This window comes from Apium graveolens, chromosome 3, assembly GCF_009905375.1.
Source record: "Apium graveolens cultivar Ventura chromosome 3, ASM990537v1, whole genome shotgun sequence".
Taxonomy (NCBI): domain Eukaryota; kingdom Viridiplantae; phylum Streptophyta; class Magnoliopsida; order Apiales; family Apiaceae; genus Apium; species Apium graveolens.
Genome location: NC_133649.1, coordinates 295,470,181 through 295,492,655, shown reverse-complemented (window position 1 = coordinate 295,492,655; position 22,475 = coordinate 295,470,181). Strand labels below are relative to the sequence as shown.

Genomic DNA, 22,475 nt, shown 5'->3' with positions numbered 1-22,475 from the left:
TATGTTACTGAAATTGTTAGAATATGCCTTGAATCGGTAAATGTCACAAATGCTGGGACTTCGGTAACCGCCCAGAGAGTATTATAAACGTATGTTGTAATCTGTATCCTCAAGATCAATAAAACTTTTCTCTTCTGCCTATTTGTGTTCTTTATTTACGTTTATTATAATACTTCTTGCTTCCGTTATAACAGAACTAAAGACCTGCTCTGTAGTCTGTACTAGTAATATCCTACTGTGAGTTGTTGAGTGACTAGTGAACATTAAGTCCCCCTTCCATTACTGTAACTATTACCGCAAGCTAACCGATCATGAAGTTGATATTCAACAGTCTGAGTCTGACATTGATTATATATTTCTCAGGAGTGCTGAGCTTCCTAGTGCTACTTGGATTTTTTGGGCTCATACTGCATTGCTCTTAGAATGGTAAAACAATTTATGAAGATCAAGATTCATTTACGTTGTGTAATCATCTTTCATTGCACAATAACAACAATTACAGAATTGAGAGTGATGCAGCAATTGTTGCACCTATCATCTCACGTATTACAGAATTGAGAGTGATGCAGCAATTGATGCACCTGTCATCTCACGTATCACCGTTTTGTGGTTCGTGTTCATCATCTGTTAGGTCACCAACAAAAACTAAATGATCACCATCCCTAATTAACTCTATATCTTCAATCTCAGCTCCATCTTTGATTAGAACCTGAGTAGGCAAGAACTTGTATTTCTTCATACAGATCTCATGCAACTGCTCAAAGCTCTGTGGAAGTACCACAAGCTTTCCAGTAACATCTCCCTTCTGGGGGCAACTAACTGTCACTCTAGCAACATATCTAACATTCATTGCACTTCTATTTTGGTTTACGGATAAAAGCAAGTCATTCTCCTCATCATTAGAAGATGACATGATCCCAAATAATGAATTATGGAAGTTGTTACCACGGCGACGCCTAGCACTTGAACGTCCCAATGACCCGCCTTCCCCATCCCCCTCGTGAGTGATGGGTCGTATTGTTGGCTCACTTTTAAATCTCCCTAGAAACCGAACTCCATGCTTTTCCTCAGGCAGACGTCTGTCAGCAGATTTAATTGATGCCGGTTTTTGGGATTGAAAAAGAAGTTTTATATCTTCATGTCCCTGTTGCTCAGCTAGGTCCCTTGGAGTCCAACCATGATCATCAGTTTTGTCGATAGAACATTCCTGGTCCAACAAGAATTTGACAAATTCGACGTTACCCTCACAAACTGCAACGTGGAGGGCTGTCGTTCCATTGCTCTTGGGACACGTGATATCGCCTCCATAATGGTGAATTTCCCTTAGCAGTTCCAACTTATTTTGTTCGACAGCAGTGCAAGCAAACTGTCCCACGTCACCGCATGATATTAGAGCACCATTATCTGCCAATAGCTTGACGACTTGTTCATGATTCGACAACATGGCCTCCCATAGTGGCACATTACCTTCTGAATCTGCATAAGGGCCAGGGGGAAAAAACAAACTAATTACTTTACGGCATGGTTTTAACCTATGATATAATTCATAAGAGTTTAATCAGCAAAAACACCTACAAACTTACTAAATGGATGACATGCGTAAGAATAGGGGAAGTGGAGTGCTACCAGTGTGTAAACTATCTTTTTTTTTTGCCAAGAAAAGATGAAATTTCATTAAGCACTTAAATCTTTCATCAGTACATAAAGCAAATCGGAGTGGACATCACCCACTCTCCACCTACGATCAGCTAGTGAGCTACCCTATTCGCTGACCGTCTAACAAATCTTAAGTATAGGTTTAACTGATCCAAATGCTAAGATGCGTAATTAATAGAGGCATGCCTACCCTACATGTCATAACATATCTGATCCAAATGCTAAGATGCATAAATTTACCTATTTATGATGAAAGACAAGATCCAAATTTGCCGATAACACATACAACTAGTTGCTATTATTCAGACAGAGAAATAAAATGAATGTACATAACATCTTATTCTTTATAATCATATATAGGGACAGCGGCTGCGGGTTTTTGGTGTAAATTCATATTACGAGAACAAATAATTGAGGAATTTTCTATCAAGTTTATTTGTGGTGTACATGATAATGAAGCGAAAAAACAGAAGCTAAACTGTCATAGATTCCTTCAAAATAATTTACTTTGGTTATGAATTTAGTACTGGAGGATAAAGAAATACCTCTACTATTGGGATCTGCTCCATAATCCAGTAAGAGTAACACACAGTTTTCATTTCCTTTGGATGCAGCTATGTGCTGAAATATTTTTAAATTGAATTTAACTAATAATTAAGTAATAGAAAATTGGTGAATTATCTGCAAAAGAAAAAACACAACATACCAAAGCTGTCCTTCCATTGTTGTCTGATTCGTTTGGATCGAGGCCACGTTTAAGCAGTTGATTTAATAGTTGGTCATCTCCTCTAAGTGTAGCAAAGCATAAACTGAGAGGCAAGTCCATTCTACCTCGAGCTAGCATATGCTCCGTCTCTAGTAAAATTCCCTCCATTATAGGATTCTTTTCCTCCTTCAGATGCTGCAGAAACCAAAATGAAGTTCATAGTCTTTTAAAAATGTTTTCTGAGTGAGAAGGTGCTGCTTCTGAAAATTAAAGAATTAAATTTAATTGCATGTGTCACACATTAAACATACAGACCTGAAGAAGATTATTCATGATGATTGTTCCATCACCAACATTGGCCTGAATGATATTAAAAAATGTGGTGCGATTCAGACGTAGTAGCTGGCACAATCTTTTAGTTCGTGCTGTGAAGAGCTGAGGCCTATAACAAAGTACCCCAATCTCACCACAAAGATCACCAGTTTTGGCCTCACCAACAACCTACAATGAAACATCACACCTGTCAGCTAAATCCATAATGCCAGAAGTGAGAACTGGAAATCATGTCATGATATCAAAGTATGCTTGCCTGTTCTACACCATTTTTAAGAACTACCAGATCCTGTAGAATAAGAAAAAGTCAGATTCCATTGTTTGCCAAACATTAAATTAAGACATTTTAACTTCTAGGAATTTAAATGGTAAGGATAGGAAGTTCAGAACTAACTATTGCTCCGGTCACAAGTATGTAAAAATCTGTAGGTGCTTCATTTTGCAAAATGACATCCTCCTTGGGTGGAAAGTATTCTGCTTTCATCTCCGACACCTTCAGCATTAAAATGGCATTGTTAAGAGAAGAAACTTCTCTTGAATAACAGAGAAAGGGATGTAGAAACATGCACATGCACACAAACACACGCACAATATATTATATACACACCAATATCTTTTAATTTAATTACCAGCTGGAAGAGCAAATCGTTAGACACCCCTCGAAATAAGTAAACGTTATCCACAAGAGAGTAGAACAGAAAGTGTGAAATGCCAGAGCGGATGGCTTTTGGAAGAGTATCAAGAGTCTCTTGCTGCTGCAGCCCCTCAGAATCTGTTCTAAACTTTAAGCATAAATGTGCAACCATCTGATCTTGCAGTCGAACAGGTAGTTGATTCCTCTGCGCGAAACTAGTTGCAGCTTGTATGGTATCCCTCTGGTCAAATTTACATAACAATAAGAGTGGACATTAATTTATGGAGCTAGAAATGTCAATACCAGTCCAGTAGACTTGATTTTGTAATCTTGTGTAGAAATATATGTTTATCAAATATCTACTCACAAATTCTCTAGTTTTACTGGTACCATGGACAACCAAGTTGGTCATATTTCCTATCAAATATGCTGTCAGCCCAAGATTGAAGAGCATGTAGAATATGTCATAGATCATTTCTCCTGTATTTTGAGCATGCAAGTCACCATAACCAGTGGTCGTGAGAGTCGTAATGGACCAGTACATTGAAGTCACATAGCGAATCCATAAGCTCTGGCTCTTGAAGTCATGGTTAGAATCCCCAATCCAAGTTTTTGCAGGATCACGGTAGCGCGCTGCTATAAGATAATAGAAGCAGGCAGAACAATGAACAGCAAAAAGGGTGACCTGTAAAAGAAGTAAAGATACTCATCAATTGATCTTCATAAGTAGATTATTCCGGAGCAGCTAATTTAGCATTTTAAAAGTTAAAAGTATATGCACTTACGCATATTAGCTTTGCACATCGAACCCAGAAATAGTTGAAGTTTCTATCTTTCTCTAGTCTGCATAAGTTCAAGAGCAGATAGGATCACACACACGAGGGGGGGACGTATTTACAGCATTCAGAAGAATTATACTATACCTGGAAAATAGAGCACTAACTCTACGGAGACGCCAGAGTCTGAGCATGTTAAATAAACCATATGTTCTGAGAGGTGATGGGGAAATCTGCTGAACAAGTTCGGAAGGTATTGTGGATATGACATCAAATAACAACCAAGTACTTGCATACTTCCAAGCAATTAGCTTACGGTCATCAACAAGAAGGTAGGTATTTATATCAAGGTAAGCTACAAAGAAAGTGAGTATGATATCAACGGCAAAAAACCCATTGACAACATTATCGAGGATAGAGAGTGGCGGTCTTGCTTTGTGAAGGAAACCAAACTCAAATGGCGACACCCAAGCAGTGTAGATAACCAAAATAACCAGAAATGTCTCCCATAACCTGTAAAGTTTAATCCAATATATATGAACTTTGCGTACATGGATTTGAGAAAACTAAAACGAACATCATAAACAAATATATTTCTTGTTATCATTGGTTAAAATAGTGAAAGGGTGTATATGCTCCATTTTTAATCCATCTCCATATGGAGCAATTGATACCGTATGCACATGGCCTTCAATAATATAGTCGTGAAGCACTTCCATTTTCAGATTCTCTGTAAGATGTATAACTGTTACTTCTTTACAACGAAGGAAAATAAAATTGTCCGAATAACACTGCAGGTGGGAAAGGTCGGTAATGACGACTCTCGGAAAGTAGTTAAATGTTACATAGGCCTTATAAAGAATTGTCAAGTGAAATATACAAAGTACTAAATTACCAAACCAAACATACAAGTATATCCTAGTAGAGTAAAATCTAAGTAAATGATATAGCGAAAGATGAAAATATATAGCTTATGATAAGTATGATATGTTGGAAAAAACTTTTAGCCAACAGAGAGACCAACCGCATGAAGAAACAATAAAATTATTAGTGAATAGAAAGTTAAAAACACATCAAAGAAAAGTGAGCTTGAACATGAGAAAAGAAAAAGGTGGAGCTAAAAGGAAAGGAGGAAACAAGAAACAACCATTAATTGATAGGTATGCAATCAAAAACATACAGATGGAGGACAATAGAATCCTGAATAATTCATACACTGTACAAACTTTGAAAAATGATGATTATTTAAAGGAAAGTGAACACAAATCAAGCAAACATCTAGAACATCTTTTAGCAGGCAAGCCCAGAAATTTCGATACCCCGTGTGGGGAACGAGTTAAACATACATAGTATAAATTGAATTATTATGTGCTGTAGTATATAAGAATGTGTGTGGCTTCAAACATACAAACAACAGAGAAAGACAAAAAGGAGACAAATCTTGCTTTTGTATTAGTTGAAAAAACAAAATCAGATACTAAAAAACCTACAGAAACTAGGAGGGTTAATCATGAAAAGATTCAAGAATCCAACAAAAAAGTGAAAATCAATGGTATGCAATATGGGGGTGGGGTTATAGTGAACAGTCAAAATCAAATGTTATTCGGTCTGTTTATCGAACACTTATAAGTTACTTATAAGTCAGAAATAACTATCCTATATACTTTTCATAACAATGAGGGAAGCCCAAGAAGAAAAATGCATAAATGAATATGAAAATCGTGGTTTCCAAGACACAAAACAATAAGTGTAATACTTACAAAAAATCAAACAGCTAGGCAGCAAAATGTACTAGTAATTATAATTAGTTAGAATTATTGCACTTGACCTGCAACCAAGCACGATATATTTTTTCATTAACGGGATATACCGGTTACGTTTGGTTGGTTACTTATAAAGGCGATCATAGGGTTTTCGTAAAACGAATATTAACGGGATATACTGGTTACGTTTGGTTTGTTACCTGTAAAGGCGATCATAAGGGGAGATAATGAAGTGACGAAGTTGAACGCGGCGGTTGCTACGGGCACCTAAAGAAGGAAGAATAGTAGTGGTTAGACTGTAATGGCTTCCGTCTCGTGAAATTTGCTCTATCTCTCTTTCTACTTCTTCTCCGCACACGACTCCTAGTTTGAACATACCCATCGCTGTCAGATACTATGTATGCAGGGATTTTATATAGAGGGATGGAGGTTTGTGGTAGGGTTGTTGTTTGTTTATTACAAGAACTCTGAAGAATAATGAAGGCTAAGTAGGCGGTGCAAAGTCTTGAGCTGCTGCAGCACTTTATATGCGTAAGTTTAATGAGAGAGAGAAAGAGAGTTGGGAGAGAAGTAAAGAGAGACGGGGAGAGAGATGAGAGAGAGAGAGAGATAGGAGAGAAATAAAGAGAGACGGGAGAGAGATGAGAGAGAGAGATAGTTGGGAGAGAAATAAAGAGAGCCGGGAGAGAGATGAGAGAGAGAGAGATGACATAGAACTCTCTCCTGCTCTCTTTCTCTCTTTTCATACTGGCCTGTCCAATTATTATTACTCTTTTGCACTTTACGATCTTTTTAAAATTTTATTTTACTACATTAGAATATGAATATAAATATTAGATTAATTTAAAACGAAGTTTGAAAAATATTTCGGCAAATATTCGGTTGATACACTTTTATACACGTCTTAAAAAGTAGATCTAAAAATAGGTCGCGTACGCGTACAATCGTTTTTGTACTTACGTATTTTTATGTGAAATTTATAAAACCCTAATCGGATCTGAATTTGTATTCGTATATCATTTTAGTCGACAATAATCAACAGCTAATATATTCGTGTCTAAATGATGCATGAAGATACATGAAAAACATACGAGAAAATATCAAATATTATAAAATGCACTAGATAATCAAATAGTATAAGATAGTAAACAATCAAATTTCGAATACAAAAAAATGTTCTTTCAAGTATAATTAAAAACAAAGTGTTCAGCATTAAATTAAAATTGAAGATAGAAATTAAATTTATTTAAGTTATATAAAAATAGAATAGGTTTTTCGTATTAATTATCTACTATAAAATAAGTTACATAAATTATATAATAAATATTAAATTTATTTTTTTATTTATTATGTATACTTTCGTTCCGTGCCGTGTACATATATCACAAACCAAAACCCGGACTAATTTTTTCGTGTTTTTTCGTATACGAGTATCAATTTTTTGCACCAAAATACTAACTATCGTATTGTTTCGTACCGGGTTCACATATTATAAACCAAAATTGACAGCTCTACTTTTAAAATAGGGTTAAATATCAAAGTGGTCACTTAACTGAAGGTCATATATCAATTTAATCATCGAACTTAACGGGGTATCATTTGGATCACTAAAATAATAAATATCAAACAGATAACTCAAAATATGTGATCGAGAATTAAAATTTATTTTATGGAGTTATTAACATTTTTTTTAAATCTTATTACAACCAAATGAAAAATTATGAATTCATAGTATTTTAGATGATTTTTTGAGATTTTTAAAAATTTATCTACTAATTATTTTTATTTAAATAAAGCAAAAGACTACAAAATTAAAAATAAATAGTAGATAAATTTAAAAAAATCTTATTGTATTATAGAAAATACTAGAATTCATACATTTTCATTTGGTTGTAATAGGATTCAAGAAAAATATATAGAACTCCATAAAATAAATTTTAATTCTCGAGCACATATTTTGAGGTATATGTATGATATTTATTATGACTTTAGTGATTCATATGATATCCTGTTAATTTTGATGATTAAACTGATATATGACGTTCAGTTGAGTGATCGTTTTGATATTTAACCCTTTTAAAATATAGGTTACAAATAATGTGAAATTGAAAGGGTAGTTTTTAGAATAACTTTTCATATGGTATTTTTGTAAAAATGGTAAACATATTATTTCCCCCACTTACAATCATACTGTTTTGAATGATTTTTTTTTTTTGCCAAAGAAAATCAAAATTCATTAAAACTTCAAATCAATATGCATTACATGTATGCTCTACCGTCAATCTGAGCTACCTTGAAAGGGTGGTAGAGGAATGCAAGGAGCTAGTAAAAGAGTTAAATCGTCTTGTGGCGTTAAATTTTGTTAAATGGTCCGTGAATAAGGTGGCTCATTTTTTAGCGAGACACAATAGTTTAATTGTGTGTCGTATTTGGTATGGTGGTAATAGTTTCCCTGTTTTGAATGATTTAATGATTCGTACACTTTATAAAAATCTCTCTCTTCACAAATATCTGTATTGACTTCCCAAAAACACTTCTTTACAAAAAAAAATGGTCCAAAATAGATGATAATGTTCACCGGAGTGCCAGATAAGCATATTTTATAACGGTGTATTACAGTATTTGTATACATATTGAATACTCACTGACTGTGCACTTGAATATTTAAAATCATTTCTCCGAATATTGATATGGATTTTAATTGTCACTGACAAAGTGACATATACACATTACAACAGGTAGTTAGCAGATGAAGTATTTGCACCACCAATTACTCAAACAAGATATGGAGCTTTTTCAAAGTTTTTGCATATATATCCACTTTGAATTACAATTTATTTGTTAAAAACTGCAAAATATCTTGTAAGACTAACATGTGTATCAAGTTGAGTTTCATATTCAATTCATATACCAAATTGGCATGTCATGGAATTAATTTAAGGATTATTTCTGCATTCACCTATTGTCAGTCTGTAATTATAATAACTAAGCATAATAACCCGTGCGAGGTACGGCTCATTATCTAGAGTTTTTTTATACATCATGCAATTATAATATTTACAAAGCAATTTCAACAATATCCTTATATGGGCCCTTGGTCAAATTTTGAAAAAATGGAGATAAAATTTCTCTCCAACAAGCTTCATGTCCCCCTATATAACATTAAAAGCTTCGAATGTTTTCTCAATTTTAGGAGTGAATATCCCCTCAACTGTTATTATATTATATTTTTCTTACCCGTTATTTTATATTTAATAAATGAATATAAACATGGTAGTAAGTGTACGTTTAAAACAAAACGATTAAACTTAATCTGTAGAATGCCGTTAGTATGTTTACAAATAAAAAATTACAAATTAACATATATGTTGAATACAGAGTTGACCAAAATCTTTAATTTTATTTAAATAAACTATATGTACTGATCTATATTATTATTGAGTTCACTACTAACTTACAATTAACTTACTCAATTTAAAAAGATAAAAAATGCATAACTGAAGTCAGAATGACTTGTAATCATAATATACAATAATGTAAAATTTACATTATTGTTAATATTAAAATTGATTTTAATGAAAAATATTAGTTTTTGAAATTCAACGTATGTATGTATGGGAAAATATTAGTTTTTTTATTTACACTACAATTAACAAAGTAAGATTAAGCTATATGTATGTGTGTGTTAGCATGTAAATTATTGTATGTTACATCTCTTAGTAATTATGATGGTTTCAATTATTTATATGCTAAATATATGATTTATGTACATGTATAATCATTATTAACATACAGTGAGATAATTGATTACTTAAATAACATGCGTTTATAATTATTCAAAAATTAAAATTATGTAATAAATAAATTGCTATAGTTTATATATGGTATTCACATTATCACTAACAAACAATTCATATCTATTTTTTACACAACTGAATATCAATCATGGTTGTAACATAAAAATGAATTATATATTTTTAAGACTTATTATTGATATTCATGATTTAAAATATAATGAATCAAATACTACAATATAGTATAGATATAATTTTTATTTGAATAATTCAAAATATTTGTACAATATTATCTTGATCAATAAATATTGCTGATCTAAAAGAATTCTTTTAAAAAAGTTAGTTTTTTTAAGAGAAAAATGAAAAATAAATCGATTTAATATATCATCGTTGTTTTAATAAATCTAGTGAGATCTCATTTCAAATTTCAAATATTCTTAAAATTGGGACAAATCCCAAAAATAATAATGCGTTACCAGTAAAATTAGTAATTTTAATATAAATAATCAATTGACTTGTACCTATAAAAACCTCAAACACATTAATTTATATTAACATAAGATATTAAAAAAATTCATATTATTGGTAAGATATTCTCGCCGAGCTTGTAATTTAAATTTACTAAACGTAGAATGTGAAAATGTTTTTGGACCGGGTCATGTAGTCAAATTTCGAGTATTTTTTAAATAATGGGCCAAGTTCTAAAATGCACCGACTCATTATAATTCGAACTTATCTAAATATGTAATACCAATATAGATTATTTATATATAAGCGATTCTATTTTCAATATTTTTTTAAAAAAATATACATGTACATTTTAATTACTTTTTACAATAAAAAATATGTTAAAAATATATGAGATATATTTTCAAACTAAAAAATGATTAATAAATAAGATAATAATCCATTTATGTACTATGCCTAATTTTATATTTGAAATTCAATTCTTTAAAATTAACTGCACAAATATTCAACTAACTATCATTTTTTTGCGGAATTCAAGTAAGTGTCTTTAAATAAAATATTCATTTAGCACACTTACATATTATTTGTATGATAAAAAACACATGTGACAATATGGTGTAGTGGTAAAATGTTGGTAAGATGTTGTATAGTTGAATGAAATAACTTGAGTTCGATTCACACAAAACACATCTTTTATATAAATATTAAAAACAGGGGATAATTTAGTCTTTTTAATAAGACTTTTTAATCTCATGAAATTATACCCTTTGTTCTCCTATTATATATAGAAGAGATATATATTTTTTATTTAAATGGTTTTAAATCACCACTTTTAGTTAGTGAACATATTGATGTAACTTTTTACAAACTTTTAAATCATTGATTACATTTTGTATTACATGTAACCTTCTTTTTTTTGTCACCAAAATTTACATGTTATGAATAAAAATAAATTAATTACTCAAACTCATCTCTCCGTTAATAATTGAGGAATCAATTTTATGATAGATTTAAGGCTGGAAAATCAAAATATCCATTATTTGAAGGATAAATGTCCAAAATACTAATTGACGGAATGTTCCGTCCAAAAATATCTATTGAATACATATTGTTATACCCAAAATTTGGCATTGGATTAACTCGGGTCAAACGCGGGCTAATTACAGTCAAACTCAGTGTTGCGTTGTGAAAGTGAGGACGCGTCCAAGTATTGAGGACGCGCCTACTTGGGAAGGGATATGTTACGAGGCGAGAAGAGTGCATGTTCAATGAAGGACGCGCCCAGGCTTTATGGACGCGTCAATATTTGTGAAAGTGCTTGGGAGATGAAATCTTATGGTGATGGATGCTTTAGGACGCGCCTACTTTAGTAAGGATGCGTCATTGAAGGTGAAGTGTTGTGCATGATGGTTTAGAGGAGACGGTGCAAGTCTAATAAGGTTAAGGACGCGCCCTATATTTTAGGACGTGTCCTGTGACTTTACATGTTATAAGAAACGATTAAAGCAAGGTTGGATTTGTGGAGGTTAGGACGCGTCCAGTTGGTTAGGACGCGTCCCGTGTTTTATCTATATACTTTTTGATGTTGAATTTAGGACAAAGCTTGCATGGAGAGGAGCAATGGAGGTTATTTTTACTAATGTATTTGTTGCAGGTATTCTTTGAAGAATTCCCTCCTTGAGACGGTCAAGGAGGGGGATGTCCGTGAAAAGCTTGAAGGCCTCCAGGGGTATGCCTGATGATTGAAGGCCTCCTCCTGTATTCAACGGGTGTCCTCGTTGGGGATGTGGGGTTTACTTTGGTGTGTGCTTTGGGAGCTCTGTTCTTGTATTCAACGGGTGTCCTCGTTGGAGAACTTTAGAGTCATCCTGCACTTTGCACCCAAGAGCTTGGGATCACCTGTCCTGCTATCTGGTGGGTTATCCTCATTCGGGGGACAGGGATGCGTCTGGTATTTGGGGTGAACCGTGGCTATACCTACGTTCGTAAATCAAGGGAGATAGCTGTAGCGGAGTGTTATCCTTGCGCAGGGAGATGCACTATCCGTGAAGTCCTACGATTACGGACGAGCCTTGGGCCTTTACGGTTGGACCTCATAGTTGGACATTCCTAAAGCTAGCGGAAGATGGATATCGGATAGGCTTCTACTGGGCTTAGGAGTGAGAAGTCTAGACTCATTAGACTTCTTGTTCTATGAGAACTACGTCAGGCTTGATCCCTATATAAAGGGTACGTAGGCACATTGAGAGGGTAAGAAGTTGAGAGCTGATAAGAGAGCCACCACTTACTCTGATCAATCTCAGCCCAAAACAACTACAATCAACCACACACCGCTTAAGTTTCCGGCAAAGAACCACCGTCACAGATCTTGGTTCCGGCGAGAAACCTCAATCTTTGTTGTTACCAGATTCCTCCGTCAACAAATTGGTGCTAGAAGGAGGGGGGCTAACTAAGGTCATAATCTTAGGAGGAAAAGATGTCTTACAATCGCGATGGAAGTTCTTATGATGGAAGTGACAGCAGGTCTGAAGGAGAAGGCGGGGGGCGCTATACTCGCCACGAACCTTACGTTCCCAAAAACATGGCGGATCCACCGAGGGCTCCGGATGTGGGGGGGACACCTCCCGTTCTCATCAGCAACGCTGATATATTAGAGCAATTGTATCGCATGGGGGATACTCTTAACAGTTTTAACTCAAGACTGAACACGGTGGAGCGCCGAAAGACGAGGAGAGGTCGTCGTTTCCCCCGTCATGGTCATGCCTTGGGGAAAGCCCCTATAGTTGAGGGAGATACCCAGGGGAGCGGGGATAACCCGCGAATCACTCCATGGCGTTTGCAGTATTCTGATGATGTAGAACCTATTGTGGAGCTTGCGGATGTGGACACTGAAGGCAGAGAAAGGCCACGCCTAGGCAACCAGGTAGTACCACACCCGCATAGGTCCGGGCGTATGATGGACGAGCGTCGTCGTGCGGAGGACACTCAAGACCAAGACGAGGGAGGAAGAGATCTTTCAGCCTTGAAAAGAAGGCTTGGCATAAGGTTGGAGGACGACGATTTGAGGATGTTGCTGGTAGAATGGCAAAAGGAAGGAAACGCCGGAGAAGCGAGGCCCCGTGATACGACGCGTGCGCCCCCCGCATTCCAAAGGGATGCCGGGGTGCGGCACCGCGAGCACGAGCGTGCCCCTCCGCGAGGAAGGCCCGGGAATTACTACCGGGGATTTCAGAGGAATGGACGAGGGAGAATGGGATATCAATACGGAAGAGACCCTTACAATGGTAGGAGAGGTGGAGCGCACTCCGTTGGAGAAGCCCCCGCTGTTATTCCCGTAGCTTCCCACAGCGCTACTGATAATGGGTCTGGGGCGCGTCCTCATGACCAGGACGGCGGGCGAATTCAAGTAAGAATGCAGAATAATGATGAAATTCCGTGACGCGGTCAAGGTGAACCTCGTGTGCGGGAAAATGTACAGGACCAAAATGGTAACATGCCACGGGATACCGGAACACAACCAATGACTTGTGTTTGCACGGGAACTGCTGTTGTGAGGGAGGCGCAATTGCCCGCGGGATACCGGAACACAACCAATGACTTGTGTTTGCACGGGAACTCTGATCCTGTGGAGTTCTTGGGGCGTTTTAACATTGAAATGGATGTATATCAAGTACCTGATTTGGCTCGATGTCGTCTCTTGGCAGCCACTTTCAGAGAAGGCGCTCAGCAGTGGTTCCAAAAACTTGGTCCAGGTGTAATTACATCCTGGGAACATATGAAAACTTTGTTTTTGACACAATTCCAAGCCGCGGTGAAGTACACACCACCTGTTACCACGTTGGCTAATGTGAAACAAAAGGAAGGAGAAAGTTTGACCTCATATTTCAAGAGGTTTAACGCAGAATCTACTTTGGTGAGGGGTGCAACTGATGAAACGTTGAAAATATTGCTTATAGCTGGGTTGCGTGTGGGGACGGATTTCTGGAAACACCTACAAGGGAAGGACCCAGTGTCATTGGCTGATGTGCTCGCGCAGGCGGAGTCGTTCAAAGCAATCGAGCAGTCGTTTGCAGAAACAAAAAAGAATGATAATACCTATAACTCCAAGGGGCGATCCAAGAGAAGGGACAAATCCGTGAGCCCGGATTATCGGCGAAACGCCAGAAGCCCTAACAGGGTAAATGCTATGAGCTCGCGAAGAGAATGGAGCCCACCATCGAACTACGAGAGAAGAGTCAGCAATTATACACCACTGGCGGTGTCCATTGGTCATATCTTCGAGGTAAATAAGGATAGGGGAATCTTCAAGAAGCCCGACCGTCTAACTTCATGGCAAAGCAGAGATAAAAAGAAGTACTGTGACTACCATGAGTCTACTGGCCATGACACCCACGAGTGTCGTCACTTACGGGATGAGATTGAGGAATTGATCAAGGCTGGACACCTGGGAGAATGGATTGACAAGGTGAAGCGACGCAGGGGACTTGATGACAAGGGTAAAGATGAAAGACAGCCCCCGCGGGTGGAGGATGTTGAGAAAACAGCAGAGGTCAAGTTTCAGAGGGCCGGCAGTATTAGGGCAATTTTTGGAGGACACCCTTTCGTTGGTGATAGTAATCGAGCACTGGAAAGAAATGCGAGGGAAGCGAGACATCCACCGCTCACCAACATCCACAGCTTGGAAGACAGACCCCCGAAGGTCTTTAAGGGGGAGTCCGCTGATATTACATTCAAGGAAAAAGAATCTAGGTGGGTGCATCATCCTCACAACGATGCGCTGGTGATTACCATGCTTATTGTGGCAATGAACGTACATCGAGTTTTCTTGGATAATGGGAGTTCTACAAACATCTTGTACTACAGCACCTACAAAAAGCTGGGTTTCCCAGATAGCGACATGAATTTCGAAGATGCACACGTCTATGGCTTTACTGGGGAAGCCGTGAGAGTTATGGGTTCGGTCAGGCTTCCCGTCACGCTCGGGGAAGGAGCTTTTTCAGTTACTCAAATAATAGATTTCAAGGTGCTAGATCAGGATTCCGCGCACAATGTGCTGGTCGGCAGACCTTGGTTGCGAGCGTTCAGGGTGATAACATTGATACACCACTTGATGATAAAATTCCCAATGCCAAACGGAGTTGGCAGTCTGAGAGGGTCACAGTATGAGTCACGCGACTGCTATCACAAGGCTGTCAAGGAATTTCGCAGAAGAAGGTATGAGGGGAAAGGTCTCCCATTCGAAGATATAGAAGATATTAATACAAAAACAAGTGGAGAGGTCCATGCCCACTATTTTGTTGAAAACCCCGGGAAGGAAGAAACCAATACCTCTGGGAACTCTTTTGTGACGCAGGGACGTGTTTCGAAAATCCGTAGTGTAGAAGAAGTGGTGGTGAGTCATACCGAGGGAATCATACAGAAAGAGGTTAACGGGGAAAAGTTGGAAGGAAGAAGTGAGATTTTGCAAGGTCTCGACAATAACTTCAAGGTTGATCCTCCTCAAAAGAAGGATGCGCCCTTGAAAGAAATTGAGGTTGATGCTCCTCCAAACGAGGACGTGCCCTCAGATGAAAAAGTGGAAGTTGAAGACCCCCGAGACTTTGATTTCGATTTGGATCCCAGGATCCCTATGCCCACCGAAAAAACGGGACCGGCCGAAGACACAATATCTATTCCAGTTGATAAAAATGACCCGAGCAAGGTTTTGAAAGTGGGATCTCAGTTGGATGATGAGATGAGAGGAGATCTTACCCGCTTTCTAATTGCAAATCTTGATGTTTTCGGATGGAGTCATTCAGATATGATAGGGATCGACCCGGAAGTAATGTGTCACCGTTTGAATATCCTCCCGAATTGCAAGGGCATACGTCAGAAACGCCGCCCAGTAAGTGGAGAAAGGGCGATAGCATTAAAAGAAGAAGTAGACCGGTTGTTGGAGGTGGGGTTGATCAAAGAATCGTTCTACCCCGAGTGGCTTGCAAATCCAGTACTGGTGAAGAAACCGAATGGGAAGTGGAGGACATGTGTGGATTTCACGAATCTCAATAAGGCCTGTCCAAAGGATAGCTTCCCGCTACCAAGAATCGACCAGTTGGTTGACGCGACGGTGGGGCATGCGTTGTTGAGTTTTATGGATGCATACTCCGGATATAATCAAATTCCGATGTATGGCCCCGATCAAGAACATACATCCTTTATTACGGACAGGGGGTTATACTGTTACATAGGAATGCCATTTGGTTTGATTAATGCTGGCGCAACCTACCAGCGGTTGGTAAACATGATGTTCAAAGATCAAATCGGGAGAACCATGGAAGTGTATGTGGACGATATGCTGGTGAAATCTGAGGTGACAACTGACCATATCAAGCACCTGATGGAGATGTTTAATATTCTGAGGAGGTTTCGTATGAAATTAAATCCGCAGAAATGTGTGTTCGGCGTGGAGTCGGGCAAGTTTCTCGGGTTCATTGTCAACCACAGAGGAATTGAGGCCAACCCCACGAAGATCAAGGCATTATTGGATATGAAGTCACCTACCAATGTGAAACAGGTAGGGGTGAGTATCAGTCGGTTTGGGCGGTTTGGAGGGTCCAAACCGAACCAAACCGAAGTTAGCGGTTTCCTTAAAGTCCAATCCGAAACCAAACCGTTATGTGAAAAAACCAAACCAAACCAATTCGTTTAAAACGGTTCGGTTCGGTTTGGTTTCGGTTTTAACCATTATTTCTATAAAACAAAGTTAAAAATTAAATTAAACTTGAACTTGTAAATAAGACTCGAAAGTTTGTTTCATATTATAGAATTATATTTTTTATTATAATCATATTTAAAATGATTATATAAATATTATGACTTTGAGATATTAAAAAAGGTAAGAAGACGAGAAAGATGCGAACAACTCTCATACTTTTATTGAATAAAAATAAAAATAATGAAAATATAACACATACATAAATATTAATATCTTAGAATAAAATATTAAGATTAGTTCTTTTATATGTTTTAGTTTACACATATGTTATAAATTGTAAATTTATTATTAATTGCACATTACTAATATATGCATATTATTATTTCATTCTAAATATGCGGTTCGGTTCGGTTCGGTTTGGTTATTTCGGTCGATTTGGAGGTAAAAACCGAAACCAAACCGAAAAAATTCGGTTTTTAAAATGTCAATCCAAAACCGAACCGAACCGTTAGTAAACCGTAAAATTCGGTTTGGACGGTTTGGATTGGGCGGTTTCGGTCGGTTTGGCCAATTTATGCTCAGCCCTAGAAACAGGTGCAGAGTTTGACTGGGAGAATCGCCGCATTAAATCGATTTGTTTCCAAGTCATCTGATAGATGCAAGGAGTTTTTCAAGGCGATTAAATTAGCTGGGAAAGACTTTGTATGGACGTCAGAATGTGAAGAGGCTTTCAAAAGAATCAAGGAGCAACTGGGACATCCTCCCATGTTGTCAAAGCCGTTGGATGGGGAAAATCTAATACTGTACCTCGCAGTGTCTGAATATTCGATCAGTGCAGTTCTGGTAAGAGAGGAAGATGGGCAGCAATCACCAGTGTACTACGTGAGCAAGCGGTTACACGACGCTGAAACTCGCTACACAAATATGGAGAAACTGGTTTACGCCCTGATTCTTGCGTCAAGAAAATTGCGACCGTATTTTCAAGCCCATAGAGTTGAAGTTCGTACAGCGTACCCGCTGCGATGGGTCCTGCACAAACCAGAGTCATCAGGCAGAATGCTGAAATGGGCTGTGGAGTTGGGACAGTTTGATTTGGAATATGTGCCTCGAACAGCGATAAAAGGGCAAGCCTTAGCCGATTTCTTGTTGGAATTTGATTCTGAAATTGATGATAAAGCTTTGGTAATGCTATATCCACCTCATACCGAGGAGTCTTTGGAGGAGTTTCCGCATCCTTGGTGGATCTTGCATATGGATGGGGCGGTTAACAATGGAGGAGCAGGTGCGGGTATAGTACTTGTGTCTCCGGAAGGCCACCACCTGATGAGCGCAATTCATTTCAAGTTTTATGCAACTAATAATGATGCGGAGTATGAGGCGCTGATTAATGGCCTGAAAATCGCTCTGGAAATGGGAGTGCGAAACTTAATTGCAAGAAGTGACTCAGAGTTGGTAGTGAATCAGGTGAATGGGGGATTTCAAGCGCGAGGCCCGTGAACAGAATTATACTTGAGATGTGCACAACGCCTGATTGGAATGTTCAAAGAAGTTAGATTGGAATGCGTTTCGCGGGAGAAAAATAGTAATGCGGATACTTTGGCAAAAATGGGGTCGCAACAAGAGGCTGTATTGTTAGGATCCATCCCTCTTGAAATCCAGGAGGTTCCTAGTATCCCAGAGATAGAAACTATGCAAGTAGATGAGGCTCCCAAGGAAACATGGATGACGCCCATTCTAGCTTACATTCGCAAGGGAATACTCCCCGAGGATAAGTTTATGGCTCGTCGACTCCGTTATCAAGCCGCAAGATATGTGATATACGATGAAGTCCTATACAAGAGAGGGTTCAACCAACCTCTGCTCAGGTGTGTTGAAGAGGAAGAGGGAAATTACATCCTAAGAGAGGTGCATGAAGGAATCTGTGGCAATCACTCGGGGGGTAGCTCGTTGGCAATGAAAGTGTTGCGCCAAGGGTATTATTGGCCCACAATGAGAGAAGATGCTACAAATTTCGTCAAGGCATGTGATCGCTGCCAGCGCTTTGCAAACTACTCGTCTATGCCGGCCACACTCTTGACGCCTATGGCAAGCCCATGGCCGTTCGCCATGTGGGGAATTGATCTTATTGGAGAATTGCCGAAAGCTAAAGGAGACGTCAAGTATGCAGTGGTTGCGGTCGATTACTTTACTAAATGGGCGGAAGCTATGCCACTGGCTACTATCACCGCAAAGAAAATCAGAGATTTTATTTTCAACTCAATTGTATGTAGGTTTGGAATCCCTTACAAGCTGGTCTCCGACAATGGAAAACAGTTTGATAGCAAGGAGTTGCGACAACTATGTGAGGAGTTGAAAATCAAGAAGGAGTTTGCGGCGGTCTATCATCCTCAAAGCAATGGACAAACAGAAGCTGTTAACAAAATAATAAAGCATACCCTCAAAACCAAGCTGGAGGAACGTAAAGGGAATTGGCCTGAAGAACTCCCGAAGGTGATGTGGTCATACAACACTACACCGCGATCTACTACGGGAGAAACACCGTTTATGCTGACTTACGGTTACGAAGCTATGGTCCCCGTGGAGGTTGGATCGGGATCACTTCGCAGAGACTGTTACGGGAAAGAAGACGCTGAGGTTAATCAAAGGCTTCATTTAGATCTCTTAGAGGAGACGAGGGAAAATTCTCAGCTAAGGCTAGCAGCATATCAGCAGCGCGTCGCAAGGTATTATAACAAGAAGGTAAAAGGACAGTTGCTGAAGGTGGGGGATTTGGTACTTAGGAAAGTGATGCCCAATACAAAGAACCCCCAACATGGAGTGTTTGGAGCTAATTGGGAAGGACCGTACAGAATAAAGTCTATCCTGTGGAAGGGGACTTATCACCTTGAAGATATGGACGGGAAGCTAATTCCGCGAGCTTGGAATGCGGAACATCTCCGAAAGTATTACCAGTGAGGCGTGGCTTTGGCCCCTTGCATATTTCTTTTATCATTTTGATTTATGCCCAGTTTATAGGCTAGAATTAAATAAATTCCTCCTAGCCTAGGGGGGTAGTGCATGTACTACTTACTTTGGGACTAGTTGAAGGGTCATTTTTTAGAAATAATTTTCCCACAGAGCATAGTAGCCGTGGGACTGGTGCACTTTTAACATCAGAGCGCATTATAAATAAAATTTTGAAACTTTCCAAAAGGATATTTGCTCAGTTTGCTTGGTCTCACGACGCGTCCTAAATGTAGGACGCGCCCTAAGCTAGGGTTTTATATGAATGAAACTCAAGGAAAATGTACTATTTTCAATGACGCGCCCATTTATCTTGGTTGATGCTCCTTTAGACTGGATGTTACTATGACATGGAGAACATGAGTAAAAAAAAAAAGTGCTTGACAAAGACGCGTCCTGCGTGAAGGATGATGTATTTTGGATCAAAGGTGAGGCGTGTCTTGATTGATAGATCTATGTGGATGTTAGCTGAAGTAGTGACTGCTAAAAGGAACAATAGAACTTGAGTAAAAATGTAACTAGGGAGTGTACTATTTCCAAGGACGCGCCCAAGGAATATTGGTTGATGCTCTTAATTGAAAAATAAAAGCAAGTCCCTACTGAGGACGCGTCCTCCCTGAAAGAATATTTCTAAGAGAATGTTAAGGCATGTCAAGCAGTTAGGACGTGCCCCATCGTGCCTTGTGCCTTGGTTAAACACACTACAGTGTAGTGCCGTGCTCATGCACTTTCCAAAACAAACAAAGACGCGTCCAACTAGTGAGGACGCGCCCACAATGGATATTTGCTTGACGGGAGTAAAAATAGTAACAAATTAGTGAAAAGCGACGCGCCCTAAACACAAGGTGTGCCCATGAAAATAATATAGTGCAAGTGAGTGAATGTTCAAAAATAGTCTTTACAACTTGCAAGGCTTCAAGGGGCCCGCACCCTTAAATAGTTCACATACATAAAAGATAAAAGACGCGTCCTAAGAAGGAGGCACGTCATGTGTCTTGTCTTGGCCTTCTGTAGGGGGAGGCTGACTCTGAAGTGGGGCAGGATCAGGGGACGCGTCCTCCGCTTCTAAGCCCAGAAAAATTCTCTTGTTCTTGATGGATTCTGCGGCCCTGACCCTGAAATTATTTACCCATATCTGGGTATCTGCATCAAACTTTGAGAATGTATACTATGGATCATTGGCAATGAACCCAGAGCACCATTCTTCAAATCCGGCCTGGAAGCCGTGCTGATAAACCAGTTTTTTCTCCTCTGTCCATCCATGCAGCCTATCATCATTCAGGGTGTCAAGCTCCAGCTGCATGGTGGAATTCAGGGCGATGACGCTGTCCATTTGCTTCTCCATTGCGGAGACATTGCCTTCCAACACGGCTTTTTCCATCTCCAGACGCGTCCTCTCCCCCTCCAGGCGTCTGATTTCAGCATCTTTTTCTTGGGTAAGCAGGGCAATGTGTTTTTCCAGAGATTTGACCTTGTCTTCGGCCTGGCTCTTTGCAGTGTCTGTAACAGCAAGATGCGCCCTAAGCCTGGCAGCCATGTTAGCGCTCTGCCTGGCATGCAGGTGAAGCTCGGCTGCAGCCTTGACCATGGCCTCCTCTGTTTGTTGCTCAGTCCTGAAGGTCCAACCTCTCACTTCGTCCTCAGAAAAGTCACCCACTGAAGACGCACCCAGATATCTGAGGACAAAGGACTGGTCATCAGGAACAGTTTTTTGACGCTTTGAAGGCGCGTCCTCTACCTTCTCAGGAATGTCAGACATGGTAGTGTCTATTATCTTTGATGGAGGAGAAGGAGTTGCAACAGGAGGTGGGGTTTTTGCCCTTGGATCAACTTTTGTAGGAGCCTGTTTCCTTGCCCTTAGTTTTTTAGAAGCCCCAATTGCGAATCCTTTGGGGAGTGAAGCCATATCTGCGGTATAAACATAAAAAGGAATTAGTTATGTACAAAAAGACGCGTCCTGAAAGTAGGACGCGCCCATAACGTGATATAAAAATCTACATGCAGGACAGATATAGATGAATACAAAGATGTATAAATGGGTGTGAGAATGACGCGTCTTAAAGATGTGATACGTATTGCCTAAGAGACACGCCAGGGGGGGGCGTCCTAGGTGATAATGCATATATAAAGTAACGCTTATAGGCCAGGCTAAACTAAAGGAAGAAAGGTGAGCATAAATATGACACGTCCTAAACACGTGACGCGTCTTATGTATAATGATTTCTTACCTTGCTCTAAATCCACCTTCTTGTTGACGTCTGGCTGAATAATTTCTGTGGCTTGGAGCCCTTTGGATTTTTCAGAAGCGGTGAGGATGGGTTTCCCATTGTGGAAATCTCGAAATTTGCAGAGAGAACCCACTCGTGGGGACAAAGCTCCTATTTTCTTCAAATTCTCCTCGGTAATCATGTCTCTGAGGTTGAAATGTTTTTTAGCGTACTGCAAAACCTTCTCTGCTCTCTTCTTCTTCTTTCCTGTAAGCTCTTTCTGGGTCCTTTTGTCTAAAAGAAGGGATGATAGGTTACAACAAGGAAAATAAAGAAAAGGATTATAAAAGAGAAGGCGCGTCCTGAGAGACAGGACGCGTCCAGAGCATTGAACTCACTTGGTTCCAAGTTGAAGCGAACGCGCGTCCTTTTGACGTCATA

General features: G+C 38.9%; 1 protein-coding gene across 2 annotated transcripts; it reads right to left on the bottom strand.

The window, feature by feature from the left end:
- Positions 1-441: 441 nt before the first annotated feature.
- LOC141713667 (potassium channel AKT1-like) lies at positions 442-6,571 on the bottom strand. Of its 2 annotated transcripts, XM_074517177.1 has the most exons (11): positions 6,069-6,571; positions 4,253-4,618; positions 4,115-4,172; positions 3,697-4,014; positions 3,325-3,570; positions 3,090-3,188; positions 2,952-2,984; positions 2,678-2,863; positions 2,363-2,557; positions 2,202-2,277; positions 442-1,476 (listed from the first exon to the last, which is right to left on the bottom strand). In XM_074517177.1, the coding sequence occupies exons 1-11, from the start codon at positions 6,248-6,250 to the stop codon at positions 590-592; spliced, it is 2,646 nt and encodes an 881-aa protein (XP_074373278.1). In that variant the 5' UTR covers positions 6,251-6,571; the 3' UTR covers positions 442-589. The 2 variants fall into 2 exon arrangements, with proteins under 2 accessions (XP_074373278.1, XP_074373279.1); XM_074517178.1 differs by lacking the exon at positions 2,952-2,984.
- Positions 6,572-22,475: the final 15,904 nt, after the last annotated feature.

Coding starts and splice junctions, on each gene's coding strand:
- LOC141713667 (XM_074517177.1), bottom strand. CDS start 6,250: ATGGGTATGTTCAAACTAGGAGTCGTGTGCGGAGAAGAAGTAGAAAGA. Junction 4,015..4,114: donor GATGTGCAAAGCTAATATGC/GTAAGTGCATAT, acceptor CTTCTTTTACAG/GTCACCCTTTTTGCTGTTCA. Junction 2,985..3,089: donor TACTTGTGACCGGAGCAATA/GTTAGTTCTGAA, acceptor CTTATTCTACAG/GATCTGGTAGTTCTTAAAAA.